Raw genomic sequence first — 25,968 nt, 5'->3', positions numbered from 1 at the left:
CCACATAAAAGAATTCAAGAAGTTTCTTAAAATAGCAATTAAACTCTTAGAAATATTCGTACCAATGTATGGATCACATTTATGATCATATCTCTTAACCAAGAAAACCTTTATGAAGAAACAAATATTCAATCAATTAACCTAAAAGTAAGCATGTCCTTAAAAATCACAGTTTGCTGCACTGCTGTAATCAGATAAGAAAAAAAAAAAAAAAGTGGCAGGAACATACTTAGAGAGGAGAGGGAAGGAGAGGACTCCATGCGGCCACCCTTCTCCCACTCCTGCCCCCTAGGAAAAAAACTTCCCTCAGGTTCCCCACTCAAATTTCCACATGGGGATCCTTTTCAAGATTTAGCCCATCAGTTTCCTAACATCAGGTTACTTCCCAACCACCCATTTCCAACTTTCTCTTTCTCCCTGGCTACATACTTAAACAATCTCCTTAAAGAACTTTCCTACCCAGATGCTCCTTTAGTATAGTAGCAGAAGACAGTGAGGGTGGGTGGCTCCCTCCCCCACCTCTTTACCTACTCCCAAAAGTCTTTCACCTTCCTAAAACCATGCAAACCTCTAATTGCCCCTACAAATCAGTCCTTCCCGAATCACCTGCATTCCTTCAAAAACCTGTAAGATTCACACTGTAGTGAATAACCCAAACCTCCACAAAACCCACACATGTCCAGCAGAGCTGGATTTAAGGTATAACTTATGTTAACAAATAACTCAGTATATTTCAGAAGGTAACAAACTGAATCAAACTAATATGGCTGTTTTTAAAAGTTTTTCTTCTACCACATTTCTTCTAACAGCTATTAGCATCTTATCTCCAGAGCTTTTTATTGCCCAGGCCAGGCTAAGCTTGAATTTGATTGCTCTTTACTCTAGTAGGCTTTTCCTTAAAAAAAAAAAATTTAAATCACAAGCAAATTTTCCTTAATCATTGTTCTTAAAACTTAACAAAGCTCTTAAATCAGCAGACTAGGGGCTGTTTCCAAGACCTCCACCCCCAGAGAGAAGTTTGTTTAATTCCCTTTTCCCATTTCAGAATCCAAAGGGGTTTCTGTGAACTTCCAAACCCATTTAGTGCTTTTCTCTGCCTTCACAGAGAATGCCTAGATATTCCATTCAAACTTCTTTCCTTTAGAATGTTAGCACACTGCTCTTATCTCTCTCTATATATATTAACTTTCCAAACTTTCAAATCTCTTTCAATCTATTTTTTTTTTCCCTCTTTTTCTTCCTTTCCCTTTTCTCCCTTTTTCTCACAGGCTGCTGCAGTCAGCCAGAGACAGAGAGGGAGAGAGAAAGATTTTGCAAACTTCTGGATATTTTCTAAGTCTGCAACACAGAGGCTGAATTCTTATCTCTTACAAGCTTGCTAACTTCTAACACAGACACACGTGGAACTCTAATTCACTAAGCACAGTTGCAACGTTGTTCTTAAAATTTTTCCAACCAACAACATAATAGACAAACAAATCACACAGAACATAGAACACACATCACACAGTTAACATATACCCAGAGGATATTTTCCAGCATAACCAGAACCAGAACCAGAACCAGATGGTACCCCAAAAGGTACTCAGACAGACTTACTCTTCTAAATGCTGAAACTAACAAAGCTTTTAGACAGACAAATCATACAGAACACACAGAACACCAGACAAATCACACACAGAACATACAGAACATACAGACTAGTCTTCCAGAACCAGGTCAGGACTCTTAACGATGGCGTCCCATGAAGAGCCAGCAGGGGTGCTGTAAACACTGTGTCCAGCTGAGCCCCACCCGCACAGAATCAAGAGTACTCAAGGGACAGGCGGCTGCAGGTGCAGCTGCAGGGGCCCCTCAGAATAACCAGAACTGGCTTTTAGAATGCTTTATGCCAATTTTGGACCAAATTCAAAATTTGGGTCTCACTCTCCTGGTTCGCAGAAGAGAGATGACTGGACACCAGGGGCCGAGGAAGATCTCTCTGTGGCCACCCCCTAGGATCCGTAATCCCCTTCGCCCTCCAGGGAGAGGGACTGGCTGTCAGACTAAGCCAAAGGCTTATCTCGGTAGGACCTCCAAATGAAATAGCCCAGGCAATAAAATTCAAGACAGCCGCAATGAGGAAGATTTAGAATTTATTTGGTACTGAGCTCGGAATGGAATGATCGAATTCCGTCCCTTTACAGAACTAAAGACAGCCTTATAAACATTTTTTGTTCGGCTTGTTACATTGTAATCTGTGATTAGCATTTTACAACAGGAGGGTAGGAGCAGATATTTTAACATAGATCAGTATCGAGTACTGGGGAGTACCACCCACCTGGAACAGATATCCTTAAGGGCATTGTTGAGCCGGCCTTTTGAAATACAAAACAAATCCCCAATCTAGCTGAGCAAACTTTCTTCTGCTGGCCCGAGGTGGAAAGGAGGGATTTGTCCATTTCATTAATCATTATTCTTAAACCTTTATCAGAGCTCTTTAACCAACAGAACAGACAGATAAGTCACACAGAACACAAATCACACATAGACTGCACAATTACAACATTAAACAAAACATATAACCAGAGTGCCCAAAAAGGTACTCAGAATCACATCAGACCAGATGTGTTTTAGAAGACACCCAAACCAAAGGGGATCATCCAGCATCCTGGAATGATACCATTCTCAAAATTTAATGCCTATCGGCATTTTATTATTCTGAGAATCCAGATGCTAGCACAGACAAACAGAACAGGTAAACAGATCAGATTATGCCCTAAGACATCCAGACTTACTCTCCAGTGGCCGAAATAGAGTGTCCACCATCGGGTGTGGATATGGCTTTAAATTGTTCACTTTCCTGGGGACTCTGGAGAAATCCAGAGTGTCAGCCTCTCCAGGCCAAGAACCCAGATCCTCAACCACTCCAAGGCCCAAGGTGGAGACCCAAAGATCTCTAATCTCTAATCCTATTCTCATTTTCTAATATCTTGGTGAGATCTCCAAAATGAGAAGCTGAGGCAAAATAGAGATTAGAGTTTTTAATATTTTATTTGAAAGGGAGAGATTTACTGGGATCAAATGGATCCATGGTTTGGTCCCAGGGCTGAATGAGACTATTGTCTCCAAGAATCCAGCAAACAATGTGAGTTCTCAATGACATATATATGTGGCTCAGCTACAGGTATAGACCAAGGCAGGGGCAGAGTCAGAGCGCTGAGAGAGGGATTGAAACTATCAATCCTGTTCTGACAGAGTGGGGGGAGCACCTGAAATTCTGATAAAATGGGATTACAGAATGGGGAGAGGCACTGGTTGTTCTGATGATGTGTAAAATAGGTCTTCCTCCTTATCTGGATCACGTGATTAGGAGGGAGGGGTGATGTTGCAGGATTGAACAGAACAATTAGGAACTGAGGCAGAACAGTTCAGGACAATTAAGGAAACTGAGTTAGGACAATAAAAGGGAACTGTGGCACAATAAGCTAACACTCCTGGTGCAAGGGATAATGTTGTAAAAAATTACCCTGGCATGGATTCTGTCAATATAAAGTTATTATTAAATAAAATAAAATTAAAAAAAAAAAGCTAGCACTCCTGCCCATTTTTGGCAAGCAGCATCTAATTTGGCACTGGCCACAATCTGTCAATAAGTAATAATCTTATTTCATCCATATTTGGAATTTAGCTCCATACTCTTATACTTTGAACTTATCAGTGGCAACCTAATTTTTTTTAATTGTTGAAATTTTTTAAAAATTCTAGACTTTAAAAAAGATTACTATATTTAAAACCATGGTTCTCCATTTCATATCCCTTTTAAAAATTATTTAACCAATTCTATACATTCCTTTCAAAACTATCTTATTTATCTGTTGTCTTCTGGATTCCTTGGTGTTAATCTGTGCTTTAAAAAAAAAAAAAAGTCACGTGACTGTTTTGTTTTGCATCATCCTTGCTCCCTCAACTTCTGACCCCCAATTAAAAAACGAGAGGGGCAGGGGAAAGAACTTTATTTGAGAACTAAGAATTCGAGTTTGTATGTAGTCTCTTGTCAGTAAATTCTCTACTATGTAGTGAGTATAATAGGTTTCTAATTGACCATCATTGTCTTAGGCCAGCACTGATCCTAGTTTGGGCTAGCATCAGTATTTAGCATAAAAGGCCTCTTAGGGTCTACATGAGCCAGCACTATACCAATTCTGGTAAGGCAGTAGACCAAATCGATAAAGGTTTGTTTGCATTTCCCTTCCCACTAATCTCTAAATCTTAGGCCCAGATGAACTTTCTTGTTGATTATATTATGCTTTCTGATGATTGAGATCATTGAGTAGTTTGGCAAAACAATAGAGCCCTTGCAAATTTGTGATAATAGCAACTAAATCCTAACAATGTCTTAAATATTCTTTACATATGATCAAGAATTCTTTCTCTGAATGTTTCACTTTTTGTTGAAAAACTATATGTGGGGGCAGCTAGATAGTGAAGTGGATAGAGCACCAGTGCTGAAGTCAGGAAGACCTCAGTTCAAATCTGGTCTCAGACACTTTATACTTCCTAGCTGTGTGACCCTGGGCAAGTCACTTCAGCAAAATAAACAAACAAACAAACAAAAAAAAAAAAAAACTATATGTGATCCACATAGTTGACAGAGGCTCTGTAAAGCTAGTATTTGTTCAGTACAACTTTCTGTAGCCAGTCTAACACTTCCATCGGTCTTCCTTCCTCCATGCTCTTCCAGGATCCTTCCAAAAACACTGAAGTCATTTAAATGTATCAAATCCATCACTTTTTTTTTTGTAAACAAGGTATTGAAGAGTTATAAACCTTGGAACATATGTTCAAACTGATAAAATCTCACTGTGTAGATGAAGACTATTTCAATTTTGTCATCTTTAGCTATCAGAATCTCACAGTGTAAATAATGTAACTCCAACAGTAAAAACCACTAGCTATCTAACAAACAATCCAGAATAATTTAACATGGTATACTGATCCATTTTAGTTCTATTATTCAAAGTTCAGATTTTTCCAGTCTTTTTTCATACTACCACTTGTAGACAATGCATATGGATTTCTGTACTTGATAAGAATGTTGACCACTAGTTCTTTCAGATAATTTCTAAGATCATCTTCCGTCACAAATGAGGCAGTCTTTCTTGATCATTCTTAAAGAAGTCAGTATTCAACAAGAAAGATTCTGTGGCATACTCACTCTTCCAATGAGAATAACTTTATCTCTTACCATACTTCTCCCTTACCAGGTGCTTTTATTCTTGGGAACACTTTAGAATTTCCAAAGTCATATTTCTCAGGATCTATTCCAAAGTTGGGGAAATATGCACTCAGCAGGATTCTCTATAACCAGTTATACTGATGGTCAGAAAGGTCATGTATAACAAGGCTCAACTTGTTGCTTATATAGCATGCTGCTAATATTTTGAATATGCCAAAGTTGGTCTCAATTAATGTGGACATGCCAAAAATATTTTTTCATCTGGATATATCCAGAGCCTAAGTGTCCATTTTCCTGTTAAACTCAACTACTTCCTTAATGACAATTAGGTTTATATCATAGATATGGCCTCTAGGCCATCACAGCTCTAAATCTATGATATTATGGATCTAATCCCTTTTGGGACCAGGAAAGATGCCTATTTTGGATTTAAACTCTGTATAAACCTCCTCACTTTACAAATTAATTCCAAAGAGTGAAATGACTATTGATAGAGATCATATAGTTAGTAATGGAAAAATTCAGATTTCTGAAGCTCTCTAACCCTTTAAGGGTCTTCCCCAAGGAAGCTAGATTTATTATAAGACCTAATTTCTTTGTCCTTATCTCCCAAACTGTGGAATAATGGGAAGGATGCTGGATTTATGACCTACAGGACTTAGATTGGATTTCCCATCCTGTTCTTCTCCCTGCAGATCACTGGGCAAGTTACTTGACTTTTATGGAATTGTTTCCTCTTTTATAGGGGAGTTTGGCCAGATGATTTCTTTGGCCTCTTTAACCTAAATCTGTGTGCATTCTTAACTTTTCATGTCTATATTAATCTATTTACCTATGTGCTTGCACATCAATCCTCAGGAGAATGTATACTTACTGAGGGGAGGGGATTAGTTTGTCCTTTTGTCTATGTAACTGAAATACATTGTTCCTTTCCCGTAGTAGGAATTCAATAAATGTCTATTGGATTGGACTGAAAAATAATTTAAAATACCAGTTCCTCTTACCAACTACATGGATTATCTACCAGCCAATATTAAAGGTCTTAAAGTGGGCCGTATTTTCAGGTACTTGATAAAAGGCTGATAAGATTTTGTATTTTTCCTTATATTATTTAATGAATATTTAACTTTTCTCCAAAGTGTTTGTAGCACCTTACAAAATTTTCATAGAATTTTTCGGTATCCTTCCCTAAGTCAGAAGCCATTCTTCTAAAAGTCCTCTGTATTATTGTTAAATACATTTCCAAACCCAAATGTTAATAAGGCATATGAGCAATCAGTATACAAAATCAGTTCAAAGCAATTGTTCTGACATGTAAAGGAAATATACTAAAAAAATTTATAGTCTGAAAACAAAATAAAAACCACTTTGTGGTTTCTCTTGTGATGGGGAATCTCTATGGGTCTGTGCAAATGCATAGAACACCCCAAGTATTTCCCAGATGAAGTGCCCACACTGTAACACTTCTTAATTTATATGTACATACATGTTGACTTCCTCAAAGAAAATGGGAGAAGGGACGACCTTAAATTGGATCTGCGATTTTAAAACTCCAGCCTACAAACCTTAATATGTGGTTTATGTTTTGAGGCCAGGAAACAGATTTAACCCAAAATAAAGGCATTTACTGAACTGACAAAGGAACAAAGTATCCTCTCCCTCACATATCCTCTGTGCTGTAAGACCCCAATGTCCCTTCTTCTCTCATGGTATTCCCATGCTGCTCCCATTTTAGTCATCTGGACTTCATGAATCTCTCAGTTTACAAAGTTCCTCCTGATTTGTGTCCTTTGTACTATTGCTTTGTAAAGACTGTCCAAGGTGTGGTTGAGCCTTTAGAATCAATAACTAATTAATTCCTTCAAGTTTGATCAAAGAACCTCTTCATATCTGGCAAAGAGATAAAGGAGCATTGACTTGATTGAAGACCAAAACACTTCCCTGTCTATATTACTTTCCCTTTATGTACTATAAAATTTTCAACTTGGTTGGGAGGCTATCACTTTCCTAATCAGTACCCTACATACATACACACCATCCTTATCAAGACTGAGCTCTTTGACACCATCCTTTCTAGGTGACTGTTAAATACTTATAATGAAATCAGCATGTTGTATATTTCTTTTGACTCCTCTGATTTCTAAAAACCAAAGTTTCTTTTACCAATAAATAATAAAATATAATTTTTTTTAATTAAAACTTTTTATTTTTTTTTTACATGAAACTACAATTCTTTATTATTTAAATTTTGGATTTCTTTTAAAATAAATTCTTTTTTTTAATTATATATTTTATTTTATAATAACTTTATATTGACAGAATCCATGCCAGGGTAATTTTTTTTACATTATCCTTTGCACTCGCTTCTGTTTCGATTTTTCCTCTCCCTCCCTCCACCCCCTCCCCTAGGTGGCAAGCAGTCCTATATATGTTAGATATGTTGCAGTATATCCTAGATACAATATATGTTTGCAGAACCAAACAGTTCTCTTGTTGCACAGGAAGAATTGGATTCAGAAGGTAAAAATAACCCGGAAAGAAAAACAAAAATGCAAATAGTTCACATTCATTTCCCAGTGTTCTTTCTCTGGATGTAGCTGCTTCTGTCCATCATTTATCAATTGAAACTGAGTTAGGTCTCTTTGTCAAAGAAATCCACTTCCATCAGAATACATCCTCATACAGTATCATTGTTGAAGTGCATAATGATCTCCTGGTTCTGCTCATTTCACTTAGCATCAGTTCATGTAAGTCTCTCCAAGCCTCTCTGTATTCATCCTGCTGGTCATTTCTTATAGAACAATAATATTCCATAATATTCATATACCACAATTTACCCAGCCATTCTCCAATTGATGGGCATCTATTCAATTTCCAGTTTCTAGCCTACAAATAGGGCTGCCACAAACATTTTGGCACATACAGGTCCCTTTCCCTTCTTTAGTATCTCTTTGGGATATAAGCCTAGAAGTAACACTGCTGGATCAAAGGGTATCCACAATTTGATAACTTTTGGGGCATAATTCCAGATTGCTCTCCAGAATGGTTGGATTCGTTCACAACTCCACCAATAATGCATCAGTGTCCCAGTTTTCTCGCATCCCCTCCAACATTCCTCATTATTTTTTCCTGTCATCTTAGCCAATCTGACAGGTGTGTAGTGGTATCTCAGAGTTGTCTTAATTTGCATTTCTCTGATCAATAGTGATTTGGAACATTCTTTCATATGAGTGGAAATAGTTTCAATTTTATCATCTGAAAATTGTCTGTTCATATCCTTTGACCATTTATCAATTGGAGAATGACTTGATTTCTTATAAATTTGAGTCAGTTCTCTATATATTTTGGAAATGAGGCCTTTATCAGAACCTTTAACTGTGAAGATGTTTTCCTAGTTTGTTGCTTCCCTTCTAATCTTGTTTGCATTAGTTCTGTTTGTACAAAGGCTTTTTAATTTGATATAATCAAAATTTTCTATTTTGTGATCAGTAATGGTCTCTAGTTCATCTTTGGTCACAAATTTCTTTCTTCTCCACAAGTCTGAGAGATAAACTATCCTATGTTCCTCTAATTTATTTATAATCTCATTCTTTATGCGTAGGTCATGGACCCATCTTGATCTTATCTTGGTATATGGTGTTAAGTGTGGGTCAATGCCTAATTTCTGCCATACTAATTTCCAGTTATCCCAGCAGTTTTTATCAAATAATGAATTCTTATCCCAAAAGTTAGGATCTTTGGGTTTGTCAAACACTAGATTGCTATAGTTGACTATTCTGTCTTGTGAACCTAACCTTTTCCACTGATCAACTAATCTATTTCTTAGCCAATACCAAATGGTTTTGGTGACTGCTGCTTTATAATATAATAATAATAAAATATAAATTTTAAAAAAAACTAAATTTTCAGCAGCCAATACCCCTGCCAGGGCATGATTAGGATTTGTATTTGTATTAGAAGCAAAACTGTCAAGTTTCTAGACCAAAATATAAGAAGAAATATGCGTGAGGTGCATATTGAATTTCCACAAGGACTTTGCATTTGAGTATAGCTTTTAATGTTTTGACGTTTTCTGCTGCCATCTGCTGGTAACAATGACTTGTGGTGTTAAAGCTATAGCTATAGACTTAAGGATAATATAGGATTCCTAAATCTCTGTTGCTGTTTCTGTAATGAGAAGGAACAATTTCATTAGCTCAATTAAAAAACTATTTTTAAAATTTTTCCTTTGCTGAAGGAATAAGTATGAATCTTTTAAAAGGATATGGGAGAGAAATGACTATCTGTACATATCCCCGAAACTTGATGTCAAAAAGAATAGTTATAAAGTAGGAAGAATAGGAATTGAGACACAATTCAAAACAAAATTCACAAACCAAAAATGCAAGAAAAAAGTCAGTAAAACCCTTGGCCTCAAATGTCAAGACACAAATATCCAAAGTATGGGTAACAAACAAAAGATATTAGAGCTTCTAATGGAGTGGGGCAAATTTGACTTCATGGGTATTTCTAACACTTGGAATAAAATTTATCACCAAAACTCTGGGTGGCTAAACTTTAATTAAAACACACACACACACACGGATTTGCTCTGAATTAGGAAAATCATATCAAGAAACCTGGAGCCAGAGATAGAAAACACAATGGAGAGTATTTAGATTAAGATCAGTGGAAGGAAAAATAGAAGTTATCTTGTTGGCATACACTAAAAACCACCTGCACAGAAATAGAAAAACAAATCATTTAGGAAGCATCAAAACCTCTCATCACAGAGGCATTGTAAAGTAGTATTTCAATTACATGGATATCTATTAGAGCCTCCTCATTCTCTGCCAAAAGCATAGTAGCTAACAGCTTCTTGATTTAACTTAATGATAATTTCATTCATCAAAAACTAGAGGAACCAACAAGGGGAAAATTCTGATTCTAAGGAACATGAAACTCCCTCCTAGAGTTTGTCATAGGAAGAAAGAGAATTAGTCTGACTGAATTTTAATTTTGGAGAAAGTAGCTTTCAGAGAGTTTAGGGAGAAAGACAGGCAGGATTCCACAGAATAAAATGCTTAAAGGAAAGTTGACCTAGAAGGAATGAGAGATGCTTAAGAATGAAATTATAAAGACACAAAGAGGATTAAGTCCAATGTGGAGGGGAAAAAAATAGCATTTGTCTGAAGAGATCCATGTGGATACAAAGCAAACATGACAACAGAACTAGAATTTTGCTTTTCAAAAGGAATGTGCAGAAGTAGAAGCAAGGCCAGGTAACAAGATAAATTTAAAAGCATGATATGGTGCTAGAAAAATAATATAGGAATATTAAAAATAAGAATTTCTAAGCTGAGGCTGGTGAGAGAAGTCAAAACAACTAAAAGTAGATTTTTTTTGTTTTGTTTTTAAGTAGTGTTGGGAGAGAAAGTGTGGTCTAGTAAAGAGTTGACTTTAGAGGCAAGAAAATTTGAATTCAATGACACATACTGGCACTCTGACTCTGAACAAGCCACTTATTTTGTGATCTTTGTCATGAGAAAGCATTGGTAGAGGGAATTTGTGAGTCTATAAGTTCCTTGGACCAATTCCCTATTAGTTTTGGTATAAAAAGGGAAAGTCAAAAAAGAGATAAGACCTCCTCTCTCTCTTTTTTTTTTTTGGCTAAGGCAATTGGGGTTAAGTGACTTACCCAGGATCACATAACCAGGAAGTGTTATATGTCTGAGGTCAGATTTGAACTCAGGACCTCCTGACTTCAGGACTAGTGCTGTATCCACTGCACCACCTACCTGCCCCAAGACCTTCTCTTTTGAGGGATAAATTGATGGGAATGACAACAGAAAGAAGATGGAGCTACCCAGCTCTTCCTTTTGTTTCTTCAGTCAAGGAGAATGACCTTTGAACTGCATGAAAATCCACAAGGAGAAGTAATCTCTTGAGGCAACCACTCCATATTGATATAGCTTTAAGTATAATCCTTTGGGGGTATAACACTAGAGAGCCATGGTTACCACATGGTTGTAGATTTTCATGCAGAGGCTGTTGGATGACCAGTGGTTGAGTATGTAATAATAGGGATTCCTTTTGTGTGAGAATTGATCACTGAGATGTCTGCTAAGTATCAGATCCTGTAAGATCTAACAACTTTAGCCCATTCTGATAAAAACACACTATTTTCATTTTTAGGTTCCTAATCACACCTTTTCTTCTGTTCTTTCACTCTTAGCCTAATGGACCGGGAAGTGGCATTGCTAGCTGAAATGGACAAAGTGAAAGCTGAAGCTAGTAAGTAAATTGTTACTAACAAGTAGTAGTTACATACTTAATATACAAAAGTTTAATAAAATTTCACACTGAGGTTTCATATGGCCTCAATGGATCTATAATCTCATTGATAAGGATATTCCTTCCAAGAGTGTAAGTGCTAGTGCTAAAAAACCATTCATACCTTCTCAATTTAGTTCATAGCTGTATTATCCCATAAATCCTTAAATAGGGCAGAGATCCACCTAGAAACCCCTCCCTAAAACTTCTCCATCTGTCCTGTCATTGAGCTTCCTTTCATTTTGTTTCCCCCAATCTGAGTGTGAGCTCCTTTCAAGGAAGAACCATCTTGCTTTTTTTCTTTGCATCTTCAATATAATGCTTGGTACATAGGAAGTATTAATAAATGCTCTTCTTTTTCATTCATTTACCCAGCTTAATGACCTTCCTGTAAGTATCTTACCTTTAGTACCATTTCAACACACAGGCTATCCATCTACTATATCATCCATATAGAATAAATTCACTCTCAGATGCTGGGTGAAATTCCTTTAAATTTGGCTCTGAGAAAAATTTAGGCTCTGGATTATGTTTTTACTTTTAGACATCAAAAACTGAAACTTCTGCATTCAAAAACTCTTCAGAAGGGTTATAGGCATTGTACCCTTTGAGTTCTATCTAAATGGATGCTAAGTCTTTGACTAATGTTGTATTGCAAAGAATAAAATTTCCAGGGTTCAATCTCTTAGCAGCTTACCTTTTCCCCCCCCTCTTAAGTGGAAATATTGCTCAGCCGACAAAAAAAAGCTGAGATGCTTAAGAAGATGACGGATGTGGCTGTTCGAATGTCAGAGGAGCAATTGGTAGAGCTGAGAGCTGACATCAAGGTAAAGGCTTACTTTTCATTTCTGTTCATCTAAATTTCTTTGATTTATTATTTGTAATAATAATAACTAACATTTTTATGATACAGTAAGGGTTACCAAATTCCCTTACATGTATTATCTCATTAGATCCTCACAACAGCCCTGTGAGATGTTATATTCATCTCATCTATAGTTGTAGATGAGAAGACTGAAGCTGAGAAGTGAAAGTGATTTTTGCCTAGGGTTACACTTAGTAAATAAATATAAGGCAGGATTTGAATGCATGTCTTCCTGACTCTGTTCTAACATTCTATCCACTGAGCCATCTAAATGTCTTAGATAATTTATATAAAAATATTTTTTCTGTGGGGCTTTTAGTTTTAATTTCATGGGAAAAATTAATATTTTACATTGATTATCATTTTTTTAATAGTCTGTATATTTTGTTAACTAATCTGTTTATAAAGGTTATAGTTTCCATGTTCAGGCTTCTTCCTCTTTTAGTTCCTTAAATAGAACAGTGCTTCTCATGGTGAAGGTTCCTAGCTTATTGTAAAGGCAAGCTCTCTAAACAACTCTATAGCAATAATAACCACCACCATGTTGTGGAACATAGAAACAGTATGATTTGACTTTTTCCCTTTGCTGTCTCCCAACCCTTTAGATTTATTGCAATATTCAAAAGGAAGATTATTACATGGAGACTTTGGAATAGCATCTGTAAATTAAAATATAAAGTGGTAGTTTGAGTACAAAAATTCCCTCTTGTTTTTTGCTATAATGTGACTTCTTATCCAGGCATATTTCTGACTGAAACCAACTTAATTTCGCACCTTTTCCTATGTAACTAAAACTTCACAGTGCAAATCTTGCACACACAGACACACACACACACAGACACACACACACACACACACACACACACACACACATGTAAAAAAACTCCCACTCATTTGTCCATGTCAATCTCATTCAGTTCTATGGGAGAAGATTGAAACCCCCTTGGAATTGAATAGATAAGAAGCTTCATCTATTTCTCATCCTACGGCTGAAAAGCTCTGGGAATATTTCAGCAAATTCACTAAAGATCTGTCTCTCTCTAAGTTTTTAATGTGCTAAAATAGGTATTGTGTCATGAATTTTAGAACTCAAAAAATGCCTTAAATTGATTTCACTTTGCTTCCAGCCTTACCCCTTCTAGATCTTTTACACACCTTTATACTAGCAATTGTTTTATAATTATAGAAATGACAAGAAAAAAGTTTCAAGCTACCTCTTGGGAATAAGTGTTACCTCTTAATTAGGACTGATATGCACCATTATGAGAAATATGCAAATTGTTCTAATTAATGAATTTTATTTCCCTCTAGAATAAAGTATAAATTCCTTTGAACTTTACAGCCTTTAGCTACCTGACCCAATCTGTCTTTCCAGTTTTATTATAATTCCTCTTTCTGTACTCCAGTCCAAGCAAATTGGCCTTTCTTTCTCTTTATTTTTCACATGTGGTATCCTGTTTTCCCATCTCTATGCCTTTTCAATGACTAGTCTCCCATACTTAGAATATACTCCCTTTCATCTCTATCTCCTAGAATCCCTAACTTTCTTCATAGTATAGTTTGACTGCTTTTTTACATTTTTGCTGATTCCTTCCCCCCTCCCAACAACTGTTAGTTCACATTTTGTTGTATTCAGTGTTTTATATACATATTTATTCCTTTTTTAAATTAAATGTTTTTCAGTCATCAGAAATCTATTTTGTCTTCCTCCAATTCTCCCCCTCCTATTTGAGAATTGTAATGTCTGGGCTAGCTCTCTGGAGGGCCTCAGGATCAGTCAGAGTCAAGATCAGTCAAAGTCCTTGGTCTTTAGGAGAAGTGAAGGGGGCAGGCAAGCTGCTACGTGGCTCATTAAAGAAGCATCCTAGACTCTGGAGTCTGGAGCCTGAAGTCTTTGCTGCTGAGCCTGCTGGGGTAGAGAGACTCTGACTCTCCCTCAGCCCTCCAATCCTTCCCTGTGATTACCTCACCACAACACATTCAGTTGGCGTCAACATGAGGAGAGCTATCACATCATCATATCATCTAAGTATATATTTATAGAGTCATTATCTCACATTGAGTAGGTACTTAGCCTTAAGTACTCTGCTGTCTTAGATTCAAGTACATCTTTTCAGAGTTCCAGCCCTCTGCAAGAATAAAAGGAAACAATCCTATTATAAATATATATAGTTAAAACAAAACAAATTTCTGCGTTGGCCATATTAAAAAAATTTTCATTCTGCACACTTAATTATAAAAGTCCTTCACCTCTTTTATAAAGATTGGTAGTTAGCACATTTATCATTAGCCCTCTGGAATCATGATTGGTAATTACACAGATCAGTCTTTAATTCTTTCAAAGTTGTTTCAAAGACCATATTATGGTCATGGTGTAAATTGTTCTCTTGTTTCTGTTCATTTCATAACGATGAGGTTTAGATATAGGCAACCAAAATGAAATTAGGGTGTCGTGATCAGGGAGTTAAATGATAAGGTCTAGTGGCAGGTTTAGGGTTCAGGGAACCAAATAGAGAAATTTGACTCTCCTGCAGCCCCTTGGGATTTGGCTTAAGGGTAGGGAGTTCTGAGGATTCCCTTTCTGGCAGCGCAGAGATTCTCTATAAAGGAATTTACAGACCCGAAAACCTAAATCGATAAAAGAGGTTTATTATGGGGATTGGAAGTAAGGTTAAAGTCTGGTTAAGGAAATAGGTGAGGGTAAAGAGAGGATGGCACAGGAAAGAGTATTCCAGTGAATACTTTGCCTTTAGCATGGCATGGCATAGCTTAGCATAGCATAGCATGGTATGTTTGGAACCTCCGCCAAGAGAGGATTTTAGTTTGGCTCTTTTTAAAATGAGAGATTTAGCTAAAGGGGGCCCGTGGGTGGAGTCCCAAGTTGGCTCGATGGGTTTCAACTAGAGTTAGAATTTGAATTGATTTCAATGAGTTTCAGGACCGAGCCGACCCCACCCAGATAACAAAGATGAAACTGTTTGTCCTTTGGGGTGGGGTTCCTCACTGAGGCAGAGTTGAAGGAGATTTTCTTCTTTAAAGATTTTCAAAGTTTTGGGGTCCCCTCTTCATTCCCCCCTCAAGCAGTCAAAACTTAAATTCATTTAAGGGAAAAAGGACTTGGGGCAGGATCCCTTATTGAGGCAGAATTGAAGGAGATTTCCTCTTCAAGGATTTTCAGAGTTCCGGGGTCCCCTCTTCAATAATGCATCAGTTTATATATCTTTCCAGGTTTCTCTGCCATTTTATCATTTCTTGGATCAGATTCCCATTCTTTGCCATTACAAAAAAAGCTATAAATATTTTTGTATATCTTTAGAATTTGTTTTGCTAAGCAAAACTCTTTCTTCTTAAATCTACCCTCCTTCTAATTCTTCCTTCTCATCTTTCCTTCCTATTGAGTGAAATGAATTTCTGTACCCCACTATGTATATATATTTTGTGAACCTTTGATCACTTCAGAAGAGAATGAAGTTCATGTGATAGTCACTTCCCTTCTTTGTTTTTAAATAGATGTTTAGTTGTGCACCCTGATTTTGTGAGGTAATTTTCCCTAACCTTCCCCCATCTTTCATTCCTAGTATATTGCTCTTCTCTCTTTCTACTCCCAACCCTGTCTAATTGAACTCCCTCTGTAACCCCTGATAATGATTGGGTTCAGAGGGAACACGTGTATCATCTTCCCATATTAGAATATACACAGTTTAGTCACTTAGCATTGTTTATGTTTATCTTCTTAAGTTTTTCTTAACACCTGTATTTGAACTTTATATTTTCTACCCAGCTCTGATCTTTTCATCATAAGTGCTTAGAACTCTTTTTATTTTAAATTCGCTTTTTTCTTTGTAGGATTATACTTAGCTTTGCTGGGTAAGTTATTCCTGGTTCCACCTATTCTTTGCTTTTTGGTTCTTTGCTCCTTCATACTAAATTATGTGTCTCCTCTGTCCTTGAATTCTTTCTTTCTGGCTGTTTGAATTATTTTGCCTTTGACCTAGGAGTTCTAGATTTGACTGGGCATTTTCATTTTGAAGTTTTTTGTTTTTTGTTTTTTTTTTTTTTTTTTCAGAAAGTTGAATTCTTTCTATTCCATTCTGCCCTCTGATTCAAGAGATCTACACAGTTTTAAGATTCCTATTGTTGTTGTTGTTTTGCTGAGGCAGTTGGGTTTAAGTGACTTGCCCAGGGTCACACAGCTAGGAAGCATTAAATGTCTGAGGCCGGATTTGAACTCAGGTCTCCCCGAAATCAGGGCTGGTGTTCTATCCACTGTGCTATCTCTAATAAGTGTAGTTTTAAGATTAAAATTTGATGTCTAAGTACTTTATTTTTGGTCTTGATATTCAGGTAGTCCAGTGGTTCTTAATTTTTTTTTCTTCTGTCTCCAGTTTAATTATTTTTATATTTTTCTTCTGTTTTTCAAGTCTTATGCCTTTGTTTTAACATTTTTTGCATTCATGGAGTCATTGGCTTCTAGTTGGTCCAGTCTAATTTTCAAGAAGTTTTGTTGCTTGGGAAAAGTTTTGTACCTCTTGTGCCAAATTATTAAATTCTCTTTCTAATTCTTTCTTTTATAGCTCTCATTTTCCATATTTTTCCTCTAATGCTTTCATTTCATTTACAAAAATATTTTTAACCTTTTTTTTTTTTAACTCTTCATGACTTTCAGGAGTTATAGTTGAATTTGGGCACAATCTGTGTTTTTTTCTTAGAGCTTTACTTGTAGATGCTTTTATTCATGTGTTGACAATTAGCAATAGTAATTGTAAAAAAATTTTTGAAGCAAGTTTCTCTGATGGAATATTATTGTTCTTAGGAAATGATAAGCAGGGTGCTCTCAGGGGGGGGGGGGAAAGCAAATCTGAAACATCCTCCATGAACAAAGTGAAATATAGTGCATACAAAATAATAGCAATGTTCTGGGATGGTTTTGTTATTCTCAGTGGTACAATCATCCATAACTACTCTGAAGTACTTTATGATGAAAAATTTTGTCCATAAATCGAGTCTGAATACAGATTGAAGCATATTCTCTCTCCCCCCCCCTCCCACCCCTCTGTTTCTCTCTCTCTCTTTCTCTTTTTCTCTCTCCCTTTAACTTAATTTTTCTTGAGAGTTGTTATTTTTATTAGGGTAAGAGATATATGTTTTCTTTCATAACTTGACTTTTAAGGAAATGTTTTACATAATTTTACATAGAGTTTTTTCATTGTGGATGGGAATAAAGGAGAGAACCTAGAACTCAAAAATCTTAAAAACAAATGTTTAAAAAAATTGTTTTGAATGTAGCTGGGGGAAGATATCAAATAAATATTTTTTTAAAAAAAGGAAAAGATTTATGTATTGAGTATTCCTATCACCATTACAACTTTTTGAACAGGGATTTTTGTTTGTTTGCTTGCTTGTTTTTCTAGCCTTATTCCTGACCTTTTACTTGATGTTAGTTCTGGGCTCTTTGAACTTCTTGGGGACATGATCTAGGTTGATCCTGTTGTTAAGTTCTTGTATATTGAAAATTGTATTATTCCATTTTCAGGAAAAGCTCAGACTTTGTCTGATTCAAAGTCTATGTCTGCAGGCTTTCAAAATGGGGTGACCCAGGACAAAGTCTAATTGTTACCCCCTTGATTTGAGTCTGCAAATTCCTGTCCTAATTTTGGGTCTGAACAATAAGACACTTCTGCTAGATTCTGCTACTCTCAGCCATTTGGGAAGTTCTTCAGGTTCAGAGTGACAAAACTATAGCTTCCCCTTTAAAATGGATTCCTTCTACAGTTATTCTTCATCTTGACTCTTTACCCCCATGCCTAGAAGGAGAACTATACCAATACTACTTTGTTCTGAACTTAACTTTTCTCTCAGTACACAACCTAAGATCCCGGACAGCTCCTTCTCCCCAGCATGCCAGCCCTGGGCACACATGTCCCTTCCTTCGTCTACTCCTACATCTATGATTGGAAACTAGATATTGGGCAACAAAGCTACCAGATGGTGCCCAATTTCTGTTGTGGTGCCTCTCTGTGGGTACTGGACCTTCTCTTGTCCTCATGCATGGCTTCTTCCTGCCAATACAAGAAATACTCCCATTCATATGCCATCTGTAGTGTCCACAGACCCCTCTGTCTGTCTCTCTGTGCAAAAACAATCTTTGTGACTTGCTTGGATTTCATCATTGGGATTTAGTCTTGTGTATTTCTGTTTAGAAGAGTTTGGGGATAGGAGAGATAGAACTTGCTGTACTACTTCCTGCTATTCCACTAAATAGGTTTTGTCTTTCAGATTTATTTTTTACATGCAGATTATATATGTATTGTTTCTCCCAATTGAATGTAAATTCTTTGAGAGCGGGTTTATTTCGTATTTTGATTTTGTATCCTTAGCTCTTGTCACAGACCCAAGAGTAGTTATTTAATAGATGCTTAATAAATGTTTATTGATTCATTGATTGGTTTAATTAGCCTGTCAGATTTTAATCAGTCTATCAGTTTTAGAGCTCTATCACAAAAGAGCCAAGTTATATGTCCTGAAGCTTCATAGATTCAAAGCATTTCTCTTCTAAAAGCACCTAATAATAATAATAAGATGTAAATGGCCTCAACCACAAGCCTTTTACTTTATGATACAAGTCTGTTTCTAGGATGGCTATAGCCATATATTTCATCTGTACCATTGATGAGATTGTTAGTGATGACAGCATTTTTGAAGCTCCATTACGGAGCTTTAACCAATGGTTAAATTGGTTGGAAATGCTTGTCTGAATTGCTTCTTTGGAAAGGAAAGAGAAAGTGTTTTTTCCCCTAGGATAAACCAATAGTACTTCTTTTGGATGTTAGTTAGCTCCACTTTATGACTGTCTTCTGTTTGAGCTATTCAGCATTTAAGTTTGCGTTTAAATTTTACAGCAAAGATTTCCAGGAGGCTAGTTTGGTTTTGATTTGGGAACTATCTTGAGGGGTTGTCTTTGGTCCCATCATAATTACAGTCAACCTAAAACTATTGTTAAAGGTAGACTTTCTATTCCTCCACATTTCAAGACTTACTTCTCAAGTATCATTAAGTTTCCATAGGTCTGTGGATCTATGGACCTCTTGGACCAAGGGAAAGAATTTTCTAAGAGGATTAAATTACTTATAGCAAAAGCTGTGCTCATTTACACAATGACTTTTTGAACAAATAATTTATTTTCTCAAAAAATCAAGAATTTGTGAACCAGGGCTTGTAGAGAATAAAAGTGAGACTCAAATTGACAAAAGTATACCAAATTATCCCATAATAGGACTCTTCTTCATAGTAATGTGTTTGCTTCCCAGTTTATTTAGCTGCCTATTTCCCTTGACTCCCTTGGAGCTAGTAGAAATTCAACAAAAATAAACTGAGGCACATTTTCCCCAAGCAAGATAACAGTTATAACAGGGTATGAACCTCTTCATAAAGGGGCCTGATGGCTGCCTCAATTTCTAGCCAAAAGATGAAAAATTGAAGGAGCAATTCATTCTTATAAGCATAGAAAAAAGAACAGAATAGAATAGGTGATAAAATGATACAATTGCTTATTGAGTTGGCAATATCATGGGAATGGGGGGGGCAACATGATTGGTTACATTGAGGAAAGTGGGCATGCACATATGAGATTAGGACCACTCATTGCTGTCTTGAAGGACTTTTTTGTGACTTTTGGAACCTAGCTGCTTTCTGATGCCATTGATAGTGGATCCTAGGAATGTGGATTGATAATGGTTCCTAGTGGGCTAAGACTACCTTTAATTGGGCAAGGATAAGCAGAGATGGGACCAGGTCAGCTTGTTTGCTTTCAAAGACACAGATGTCATGGAGTTTCTTAGGAGCTGAAGTTATGAGGGCTAACAAACTTACTTGTTATACTGCAAATGGTGCTAGGATAATAGTTCCCTTAAAACTAAGAGTGTTTTCATCCAGCCATTCTGGAGAGCAATTTGGAACTATGCTCAAAAAGTTATCAAACTGTGCATACCCTTTGATCCAGCAGTGTTTCTACTGGGCTTATATCCCAAAGAGATCTTAACGAAGGGAAAGGGACCTGTAACCTGTATGTGCCAAAATGTTTGTGGCAGCCCTGTTTGTAGTGACTAGAAGCTGGAAAATGAATGGATGCCCATCAATTGGAGAATGGTTGAGTAAATTGTGGTATATGAACGTTATGGAATATTATTGTTCTGTAAGGAATGACCAGCAGGATGAATACAGAGAGGACTGGCGAGACTTACATGAACTGATGCTAAGTGAAATGAGCAGAACCAGGAGACTATTATGTACCTCAACAACGATACTGTTTGAGGATGTATTCTGATGGAAGTGGATCTCTTCAATAAAGAGAGCTAATTCAGTTTGAATTGATCAAAGATGGGCAGAAGCAGCTACACCCAAAGAAAGAACACTGGGAGATGAATATAAACTGCTTGCATTTTTGTTTTTCTTCCCGGATTATTTATACCTTCTGAATTCAATTCTCCCTGTGCAACAAGAGAAATGTTCGGTTCTGCATACATATATTGTATCCAGGATATACTGTAACCTATTCAACATGTAAAGGATTGCTTGCCATCTGGGGGAGGGAAAAAATCGGAACAGAAGTGAATACAAGGGATAATGCTGTAAAAAATTACCCTGGCATGAGTTCTAGCAATAAAAAGTTATTTAAAAAAAAAAAAAGAAAGAAAAAAATTAAGAGTGTTTTATGAAAGTACTGAATTTATACACTTTAGCTTATTTTTTTCTTTTAACAGTGATCTGTAGGGACAATAAATTGAGAGAAAGACTGAACTTTTGAACTTATAAGCTTCTTTACTCAGAGACAAAGAAGAAGTTTAGATTTGTTTTATGAGACTACAGAATAAAATTATTAACAGAATGGAATCATATATAAATTACAGGCTTAGACTTACAAAATAAAATTACTTTAAAAGTCAAATCAAATAGAAAATACATGAGCAATATATGATTTTTGACACTCTCCACAAAGTAGCAAAGTGAGAGGTGACCAGTGGTAGAAGGTCATTCTCTTATGTTCTTTTTGCCTTTCTCTTTCCTGTATGGTCATACTGAGAGTTCTGGCCATCATATAAAGTTTATAGTTTCACAAAGCCTCCACCTCTACCATGTTTTGTCCTTATATCACAGTATTAGCAAAAAAGTAGACAAGAACTTGGTCTAAGTATTTTGCAAAAAATGAATGAGTTCAATTTCAGACCTCTGATGGCAAGTGTCCAAAAATGTTGTTTCATAGCTGTTATGGGATTTTGTTTTCTTATATATATTTGTTACAAAGGTATTGTTTTTTTCTTTTTTTTTTTCCTGAAATAGAAAGGAGGAGATGAGGGAGGTGGTATTCTTCCTCTGCCCCTTCTCCAAATAAAAAGACAATAAAAGAAAGGTTAGAAGGAATCACAAATAAGCAGGGACTCTTTGAAGCTATATATTGAATCTGTTATATAATTTAAAAGAAAAGCAGGGTTTGCATATTAGAAATTGGCATTTTCATGTACAGTCCTATCCTGTTCTGTAGTGTATGTGGGAATGCTATTTCTTTTTTGGTGTTCAATTTCAGGATTAAAAAAAACCTAGTAATTATTCCTACTTCCTATTAAAAGTTATAAACTTTGAAGCAAAACAGAGAATATATAGTGAACAAAATTTCTTTATGTCTTTGTGTGCCAATGAATTAGTTCCATTTTAAGTGTTTATCTCCCCTGAATAGTTTCCCTTTTCTTCTTTTCAGCATTTTGTTAGTGAACGTAAATATGATGAGGATCTAGGACGGGTAGCCCGGTTCACATGTGATATTGACACGCTGAAGATGAGCATTGATTCATTTGGACAAGGTGAGATGGTGAGATTTGGTGCTGACTAGAATTGGTGATAAGAAAAGGACCTTCAAGTGGAAGGAGGAACAAAGCATGGAGTGTTGTTTGAGTCTAAAATTCTGGTTTCTTCCCTAAAGTTCAGTAATATAAGGCAGTTGAATCCTCTTTACCTAAATTTCTTCATCTATAAAAATGAGCTGTGATGGTTATAGAATTTAAACGTGATGCAGTGGACAAAATTGAATTTAGACTCAAAGAAGTTGAGTGAACATTTCTAGCTTCATAGATAGCACTCCTCAGATATTTTTAATAAATTTTGTTTTATGCTGACAAGTCATTTGCCTGTGTCAAGAATTCTGTTTGGCTGAAGATCCTTTGTTTTTCTGCCTTAATAATAATAACTAGTATTTCTATATTATCTCATGATCCTTACAACCACCTTGGCAGGTAAATGCTGATTATTATCCCCATTTTGCAGTTGAGTAAACTGAGACAAAGGTTAAATTACACAGCTTGTGTCTGAAACCACATATAAACTCAGATATTTCTGACTACTAAATCTAGTGATTTATCTGCTGTGCCACCTAATTAATCCTAAAGGTGAAATACTGGACCTGAGGCGTTATTGAAGAATCAGTGCTCTAAATCTGTAATCCTTGTTACTGAGAAATCTGAATCAGGTAGATTGCTTGAATTCAGGAGTTTTGAACTGCGTCTGAACTTTACTAAGTGTCTGACATTCTTGGAAGTAAGACCTGCCAAGCTGTCTAACGAGAGGCCAACTAACCCAGTTAAGAAAAATTGAGCCAATTAAATGTTTCATGCCATAGAATTTTTCCTTTAATACCTTAAATTGTATTTCCTGTAAAATGTCATCAGGCAAGTTTTTTTTCCCCTTAAACTTCTCATTAAGAAGTGAAGAAAATAGGAAGTTTTATTATTCCTTGCCATTTAACATGAGCTGTTAATGTTTGCTTTTTAGTGTCCCATCCAAAGAACAGCTACTCAACCAGATCCCGGTGTAGCTCAGTTACATCTATGTCATTGAGCAGCCCCAGTGATGCAACTGTTCCCTCCAGTTCCACCTGTGCCTCTGCTCCTAGCCTTACAAATGCCAACAAGAAAAATTCACCAGCAGGAGAAATACCTGCAGCCATAGCAAATCCCAGCAGCCGGTCTTACCAGCCTCATAGAGAGGTAACTTGATGTTCCCCATTGAGATGAGATGAAATGTCATTGTATTAAAATTGTATTAATATGCTGATAACTCAAAACAGCCCAGTGTTTAGCTTGATTTCCTTCTTCATATCATCCTGAATCCCTAAACTCCCATGTGGTTACAGAGAGAGCATTTGGTACGTTTTCAGCCACCAGTTAGTATAGGTTACCTGTTGCCAAGTCATGCTGCATTTTTCATTTTGGCAGTCATTCTAGTTGTTGTGGGCTGAATTGCCCATTAATTACTCACAGTGGGAATTATGTAGTGATCGAAAAGTAGACAGGCACCACAAGTGGCAAGCCCACTAGAGAATAGTAAAAGACACTTCATTTTAATCTTTCTTCTGAAGGTAGCAATTCCCTCCCAGTACACCACAGGAGCAATAGAAGAAAAGGGAAATGACTAAAATTGAGATAGAGTAGATAGGAGGAAAAAGCAATGATTTGAAAATTGAAAACAGACTCACAGTTCCATGAGGGGAAAATTTTATCATTTAGATAGGAGACAAATTTTAGAAACTTTTTAAAAAGAAACTTTTAAAATTAAAATCAGCATTGTGTTTCAATAAGAATGTACAACATATATAATAATCTTGGTATCAAGGAAAAGAATTATTACTATGGATTCTAGTGGAAAAGATGTACTAATTCTGTGTCACTTTGTACTCAGTAGCATGATTTCATCTCAAGTCACAACAAACGTATTTTTTTGGTAGTATAATTTTCATATCTTTCTGGCTAGAGGAAATGAGTTCAAGAAGAATATTTCTTGGATAAAGAGGAAGTTAGAGATGGTAGGCAAAAATCAATGAGTACTCAGTTTTCATAGGTTTTAATGCTGTAGTTCAGATTAGGACGACTGATCGTTTTCTGCTTTAAAAAAATCTTGACAAATAGCTAAAGTCCAGCTTGGGAATTCCTCAGTAGAACCATCTAAGTATAAGACACTTGCTCATGTTTATTTAAGCCTGTTTTCTTTGTTTCCCAGGTATTACAAGGGAATAGGAGAGGAGGACAAAGCTACCGTCCCCAAGGCCAAAGGTCTAATGGCCCCACGAACCAAGGGCGATATGACAGCATGGGTCGTTACCGAAATGGCTCGTGGTATCCATCTGGGTCCAGGTATCAGAATGCTCCACAGTCTCCAGGAAACACAAATGAGCGAGGCCCAGCTCACTCAGCAGTGACCAATGGAACTGGAATCGTCGTGGAGCCAAGCCAGCCTAGCCCCTCATCCAAAAAGGGGCGTTCAGGGCCAAATACCACTGAAAATAAGGGGCTTCCTCAGCGCAAGCCCAGGGCCTACCAGCCTGAAGCAGTGAACTCCTGAGGGGGATCCCATTAGGCTTCTTCCTTTAATGCAACTCAAATTGATAACTGGACTATAGGAAACTTGTAGTTAGGTTTAATAACAGAGAAGTTTACATTTATCATTTTTGTGCCACTCTAAACATTTTTTGTCTCTTCTTTCTTCCTCCCATTCCCTCTTCACTTTTTTTCAGAAGGGAAGCTGTTTTCTTCCTTGTGTTATCAAAGTAAGATGGATCAGTCTGCTTGATCATTTTCAACTGGGATCAAAGGCAGCTGCTGTTTGGTCTGCCTAAGGCAAGCAATTCCCTTGCCCAGTACCCCATGCCTTCTCATTTCTCTGTAGAGGCCTGAATCATTGATTCCACTTTGGGGGCTAGATTCACAAGAGGTCCAGTCACACCTGGCCCTAATGTCTTTCTAGTCCAGGTAAATGGCACAAATTCCTCCCCTCCCCCTGGGATTTCCTCTGAAGAATAGTTTTTGTGAAGGAGAGACTGTGATACATATACACGTAGGGTTAGCTAAAGGTGGGAATACAATTGGTTGGAATAAGAGGAATCTTGGGCACATTTGGGAATCCCCTGTGCTCCCCAAAAATGATAGAGACCCAAATTGGATTTTCTGTCCTGCTTGGCACTATAACCAATCTTTTTTCAAAAAAAAGTGAAAGCCTTTCTTCCTGTGATCTTAGACTAAAAACCAAAAGACTGATGGGAAGTCATATAAGCAAAGTTAAAAAAAAAAAAAGAAAAAAGAAAAAAAAGTTTCCATGTTTTAATGGGGGTGGGTAGTGGTAACTTTTTTTCTCCCCTCTCCTATATTTCATTCTGATCCTGAACTAAATTTATAGGCAGCATAATTAGCAGTGCTAATACAAGGTGTTACCCATCAAATAATTACTACTGTCACTCTTTATAGTTGTATAAATAAAAACAATCACATAAATGTTCCCACATTTGGTGCTTCATGACAGCAATCGACTTCATTGTTTCTCTTCAGACTTCTTAGAGTGGAAGACTTTTATATGATTTGTTCTAAGTTAAAATGAGGGTGTCTTATTCCCAAGTGATCTGATCATAGATGAAGGGCCAGATGGATCTTAGAGTCAAGCCAGGCCATCCCAAAGAAGTTAAATAACTTGGCCAAGATAAAACTGGAAGGATCAGGAGGAGAATTCCACCTCAGGGCCTTCATATTCAAAGCCAGTA

At 36.7% G+C, this 25,968-nt stretch overlaps 1 protein-coding gene across 1 annotated transcript in view; it reads left to right on the top strand.

Moving 5' to 3' along the window:
* SPATS2 (spermatogenesis associated serine rich 2) overlaps window positions 1–25,709 on the top strand; it is a 186,674-nt gene extending 160,965 nt beyond the window's left edge. Inside the window, exons 9-13 of the mRNA XM_051961981.1 lie at window positions 11,433–11,491; window positions 12,248–12,357; window positions 22,147–22,249; window positions 23,214–23,428; window positions 24,438–25,709. Coding sequence (XP_051817941.1) covers window positions 11,433–11,491; window positions 12,248–12,357; window positions 22,147–22,249; window positions 23,214–23,428; window positions 24,438–24,779 — 829 coding nt within the window. The 3' untranslated portion in view covers window positions 24,780–25,709. The remainder of the gene's footprint in view (window positions 1–11,432; window positions 11,492–12,247; window positions 12,358–22,146; window positions 22,250–23,213; window positions 23,429–24,437) is intronic.
* Window positions 25,710–25,968: the final 259 nt, after the last annotated feature.

Source organism: Antechinus flavipes, chromosome 5 (assembly GCF_016432865.1).
Source record: "Antechinus flavipes isolate AdamAnt ecotype Samford, QLD, Australia chromosome 5, AdamAnt_v2, whole genome shotgun sequence".
NCBI classification, from domain to species: Eukaryota; Metazoa; Chordata; class Mammalia; order Dasyuromorphia; family Dasyuridae; genus Antechinus; species Antechinus flavipes.
Note: the sequence above shows the minus strand (reverse complement) of the source record. Positions and strands in the feature narration are given on the sequence as shown.